At 48.9% G+C, this 5,499-nt stretch overlaps 1 protein-coding gene across 1 annotated transcript in view; it reads left to right on the top strand.

Annotated features, from left to right (window-relative positions):
- Positions 1 to 2,031: 2,031 nt before the first annotated feature.
- FAM63B (family with sequence similarity 63 member B) overlaps positions 2,032 to 5,499 on the top strand; it is a 10,218-nt gene continuing 6,750 nt past the window's right edge. Inside the window, exons 1-4 of the mRNA XM_015407827.1 lie at positions 2,032 to 2,085; positions 3,183 to 3,247; positions 4,817 to 4,975; positions 5,168 to 5,270. Of these exons, the coding sequence (XP_015263313.1) occupies positions 2,043 to 2,085; positions 3,183 to 3,247; positions 4,817 to 4,975; positions 5,168 to 5,270 (370 nt within the window). The 5' untranslated portion in view covers positions 2,032 to 2,042. The remainder of the gene's footprint in view (positions 2,086 to 3,182; positions 3,248 to 4,816; positions 4,976 to 5,167; positions 5,271 to 5,499) is intronic.

The following is a 5,499-nucleotide window of genomic DNA, read 5'->3' as shown; positions in this document are numbered from 1 at the left end:
GTAGGACGTTTTCTAATTTCGGAAGGCACACACAGTCTTGTGAAACAGCACATCTTGGGACGACGTTGCACATTCATGCTGCTTTAGGCGCGCATATAAGGATGCGTTACAAATGTAAACCGCTGACGCAGGCTATGTGTGCACGGTGTTGGGAAGACCGGATGGCCCGTAGCGTCCTCTCACGATGGCAGACCCAGGCCTCCCCCCTCTAGGGTGTGAAGTTGCCTTTTTGTTGTTGTTGTTGTTCAGTTGCACAGTCGAGTCCGACTCTTTGCGACCCCATGGACCAGATCACGCCAGGCCTTCCTGTCTTCCGCCGTCCTCTGAAGTTGGCTCAATTTCATGTTCATCCCTTTTTGTAGTTCATATCCAATTGTAAGGTGCAAGAGACTTGGAACAGAGGGAAATGGGCGGGCGGAGACACTGTTCAAGAGCATTGCTAAAAAAGGGTGACGTGTCCCATCTTGATACTTCCCGAGGGTAGTAGTGTTGGTCTGCAGAGGATCAGCTGGATTCCATTGGTCAGGTATCCGACAAATCTTGGTCTCTAAGGTGCCGCTGGACTTGAATCTAGGCGTCCCCCCTCTGGGAAGACGTGTTATTTGTCAGGAGGCTGATAAATGCAGACTGTCTGATAAATGCAGGCAGGTAGTGCTGGCCTCCTGATAGGCTGCTTGCCAGAAGCAAACACGCCACCGTGTTGAACGTTTTCGTTTGTACCAGCTTCTGCATTGTGCGAGTTTCCTTCCACTGAAGAGAGGGCTGTCGGGGAACGCTGGGCGGCCCCAGACGCTTGATTTCTGTCTGCTCCTTTGGTCTTTGTATCCTGGCTGTGTTCTTCAGGGCTGTCAGTGTGGTTCTGCACTGCTGCCATGCAGCAGCGTACAAAATACTATCTAGGGATGTTACCACCCCTCTCCCCACCAGCATCTTTCCAAGACTTCTTTTCACGGAGGGGGCTTTGTCACAAGGACAGCCAACGAAACGCAAGCCTTTCTGAGAAAAGGAATCAGTTCCCACATTCCCTCCTGGGCAAGCTTTCGTAGGTCTTGCTGGTGTTGACACAGACTTCAGGACACTGTGACTAGCGTCACACACATCGCTGTAGGTCATGCTGAGGTGCCGTTTGGCAGATAGGAAAAAAAAATCAGTTCAGTTGCCTCTTGTGGATCAGAGAAGACCTTGAAACAAGTGTGTTAGCTTTCTTTTGAAAGCATATGTGGCAATACCTTCTAGCATTTGCAGTGCGTTTAGCACAGTATGTTGGTTCCTTCTGCTTTAAAGGACAGCTGCCACTGAGGACGTGGCTAGTACAGTCCAACCAGAGTTTGTACCCTTTTAAGCTTGCTGACTTCAGTGGATGTGAGAGGTAGAACTCTGTTTAGGATTGTTGTATTGGGAATTCTGTTTCGTAGACCAGTTTTGTTATTGTCAAGTATGATATTGGCAACACTCTGGAGAATGTAGAAAATTGCAAGCTCTGGTGACTGAAATTCGCACAGGGCAAGAAGAAGCCATTGGAACCGGGGGCCCTCTGCTCTGCGAGTTCATAGACGGAGGGGTTTGGGAGGAGCCGATAAACTTGTGGCGATTGCTTGGTGGGTGGTGGCAGCGGCTGGCAGTTGGACTGCTGTCTTTCCTGCGTGTTCTGTAAATATCCTGGATTCTTCTTTCATGCGTTCATAATATATGAACTGAAAATGTAACACTTGGACCATTTTCTGTTCTGTAAACTCAGATGTTTACAGCTAAGATGGTTAAGTGCGCGGACTCTAATCTGGGAGAACCGGGTTTGATTCCCCGCTCCTCCACTTGCACTTGCTGCATGACCTTGGGCAAGCTGTAGTTCTGGCACAGCTGTCCTTGAAAAAGAGCTATTTCTGTCAGAGCTCTCTCAGCCCCACCTGCCTCGCAGGGTGTCTGTTGTGGGAAGGGAAAGGAGTTTGTAAGCCGCTCTGAGACTCCTTTGGGTAGTGAAGGGGCACGGGGCATAAATCCAGTCTCTTCTTCTTCTTCTTCTTTCCCAGGTGAAACTGCCACCGATGATGGAGATCATAACTGCTGAACAGTTGATGGAATACCTAGGTGAGTCCTGGCAGCACTTAGTATGTGGTCTGTGCTTGAGATGAATTGTCACAAAGGGACGGTGTGCCTTGGTCAGGCCCTGGTTAGAATCTGGATTTCTAGGCTGCGATATACGATAGCGTGTTCAGGAGTCGCTACACATAGAAAGGACTTGGACAGAGCCAAACCAAGAGAGGCTAACTTCAGAACAACCGGGGAGTCGATAGAAAGGACTTGGACAGAACCAAACCAGGAGAGGCTAACTTCAAAACAACCTGGGAGTCAACTCTGCCTGCTTCAGTGAAGAGGAGGGTCGGGAATGCCATCTGCATTCACATGTGCTTAACTTGTATGTAGGTTTCTATTTTTGTAGGGAGGGAGTGACTCATTAAAATCCTTTCAAGGTTGCTTCTGTAGCATTTGGGTCAAGCGAGTAAGATTTAGGGAGAATCACTGCTTCTGCCGAGGTGGAGGTCTATAAAATAAGCATTTACCAGACCAGAGCTGAAGAGTGCCGAGTTCCTGTGATTGAAGACTGCCCTCTCAGCACGTCAAGGTGTACTCTTCCAGAATAAATCAGAAGTTGGTGTCAGAAAGGTCAAATAATCTTAAAAACAATTAATTTTTACTGCAACGGGTTATTTGGACAGGTTGATACAGCGAGTAGTTTCTCAGCACAGACATCCCCTGTGATGTTTCTTACTGCGGAGGACGTGCCGTAGGTCAGGAATACCAATAACTCCTTCAGCCGCTGGCTTCTCCCCCTTTGGAATTGCTCCTGCTGGGTTGCTCAGCACCTCTGATGCTGGTGTTAGCAGCAGCTTCCTTCTGGTGTGGCGGGGAGCAGGAGCTGCTCAGCTGTTCCCCCCCCCTCCCCATGAAGTCTTAAAGTTGCTCGTAGCAGCCCTCTTTGAGTCACGGAGGTGCAGCTTTCAAACGAGTCTGTAGGATTACATTACACATTACATTACACATTTGACTTATATACCGCTCCTTCCCGGAGGCTCGGAGCGGTTTACATTTGACATTTAAATTGCCTAACTAGGGCCACAGTGCAAGGGGAGGGGTGAGTGCCTACCAGGCACCTAAGCAGCCGTGATCTTCTTCTTCTCTTGCAGGAGATTACATCCTCGATGCAAAACCGAAAGAGATCTCCGAAATACAGCGCCTGAACTATGAGCAGGTAATAACAAGTTCTTCTAAAGAGGAAGTGGCATTTTCTAGGAGCGCGCTGAGAACAGTCCCTTCATTTTTGTGCCGTTGCTAATTGAGGCATATGTGGCATCTGATTCAGAGTGAGTCTTCATTGGTAGGGGGATGCCTCTGGGGTTGAAAAATAACCTTTTCCCTGTGCAGAAAGTATGAGATGTTGCACTGGACTCCTGGTAGTTTCATTGCTTGTTTCTGAGAAGCTGATGATGTAATCTGATCACACAACTGTTTTGCCTCAAATGGGAGCATCTGTTCCTTGGGCTGAATCCCACCAGATTTTCTTGTACCGCCTGGAGGAGAGGCCCCTTTCTACCCCCCAAAAGGCCACGTGGATGATTGTGGAATGTACACTGGCAAAAACCTGTGTGGGGGGGGGCAGTGAGCAGGGGAACTGGGCAGGATCACCCTTCGGACCCATCACCTTCTAGTTTGGTGTAGTGGTGAAGTGCGCGGACTCTAATCTGGGAGAACCAGGTTTGATTCCCCACTCCTCCACTTGCAGCTGCTGGGTGACCTTGGGCAAGCCATAGTTCTGTCAGAGCTGTTCTCTCAAGGATGGCTCTGGAAAGAGCCCTCTCAGCCCCCACCTAACTCACAGGGTGTCTGTTGTGGGGAGGGGGAGGGAAAGGAGATTGTCAGCCGCTCTGAGACTCCTTTGGGTGTTGAAAGGTGGGGTATAAATCCATTCTTCTCCTTCTCCTCCTCTTTCTTCTTCTTCCGCCGCCTTTGGGCAGGACAGATGGTCTTAGATTGATTTTCTGCATAGTTTTATCTTCATGAATTTCTGACACAAGCTCGTTGTCTTTAGAATGACCAAGAAGGGGTTTAATCCTCCAGTAAAATATCATTAGTAAATCGTGATCTCAGAAGCAGTCCCTTTGTTCTGGCCATCAGCCAGCCTGCCTTGGTAAAGGGGTTTAATCCTCCAGTAAAATATCATCAGCCAGCCTGCCTTGGTCTTCGTCAGCACATACCTCAGTGCATTAGGAGGAGATTGGGTTATTTGTTGAGGACTCTTGGAAGCTCCTGAGAATTACCAATACAATGGTTACTAGAATTGGTTTCGGCACTTACTAGTGTAGCTTGATAAATATTAACCTACCAGAGATAGAGCATAAACTCTACTTGTGACCAGTGTCCCCTCTAAGCTGAGTTAGTGTGAGCTAGCCCACAGTTTTTAAGCCTCCGGCTCACACATTTTTGTCTCCGCTCAGGAAGGACGGCTCCAGAGCGAACTAATTTATGCAGTAGCCAAATCGCTCCCTCGCAACTTTAATGGCGGTAGCTCACAAAGTAGAATTTTTGCTCACAAGCCTCCACAGCGTAGAGGGAGCATCGCTTGCGACCTGGTGGTGGTTTTTATCAACATCGGAATGTCTTGGCGTTTTAAATTGTCCTCCTGTAGCTTTTGAGTCCAGTGCTTCCGAGGTTTTACTGTTATGTGTGGCCTGCTCTAAAAATACTAACTTAGGGGGCTGCTTCTGCGTGTTGGCTGATGCCAGACAGTGATGTGGATATCCCCCCCCCCATTTTTTGGCAGAATATGAGTGATGCAATGGCCATCCTGCACAAGCTTCAGACAGGCCTGGATGTCAACGTGAAGTTCACTGGGGTGCGGGTCTTTGAATACACACCGGAATGTATCGTGTTTGACCTTCTTGATATTCCGCTGTACCATGGGTGGCTGGTGGACCCTCAGGTAAGCAAGCGTGGTCTGCTGCTGTGGGCGCCTTCTGGTCTGTGCTCCGTATCAGAAAAGACGTCGTGACAATTTCCCGCTTGCGTGTCATCAGTGTCCTCCTTTATGAGCTAGAGTTTTCAGAGGTAGCACTAGAATTAAATTTTCTCATAAGGTGCAAGCATGTCAGTCAAAACGGGGCTCTCTTTTCAGATTGCTGACATTGTGAAAGCCGTCGGCAACTGCAGCTACAATCAGCTGGTGGAGAAAATCATCTGTTGTAAGCAGTCGGACAACAGAGAGCTGGTTGATGAAGGTGGGTGGACAGCTTTTGTGGTCGGAACCAGTTCTGGCGCTGCTCAGTGTGACGAGAATTATTTCAGCTGGCCGTCCCTTAAGCAGGTAGATCTTGTGAGTCTGCCCTGCACGGCCCCTTGGTTCAAGTTCAGTAGCTCCTTAGAGACCAACACGATACTTGGAATTCCCAACTAGGTGGCAAGGACGTTTTCCCCAGTCCTCACAAAGACTTTCCTTTCACGCTCTTC

Source organism: Gekko japonicus, unplaced genomic scaffold (assembly GCF_001447785.1).
Source record: "Gekko japonicus isolate JY-2015 unplaced genomic scaffold, Gekko_japonicus_V1.1 scaffold3221, whole genome shotgun sequence".
NCBI lineage: Eukaryota > Metazoa > Chordata > Lepidosauria > Squamata > Gekkonidae > Gekko > Gekko japonicus.
The sequence above is the reverse complement of the archived record's forward strand: the minus strand, read 5'-3'. Positions and strand labels throughout refer to the sequence as shown.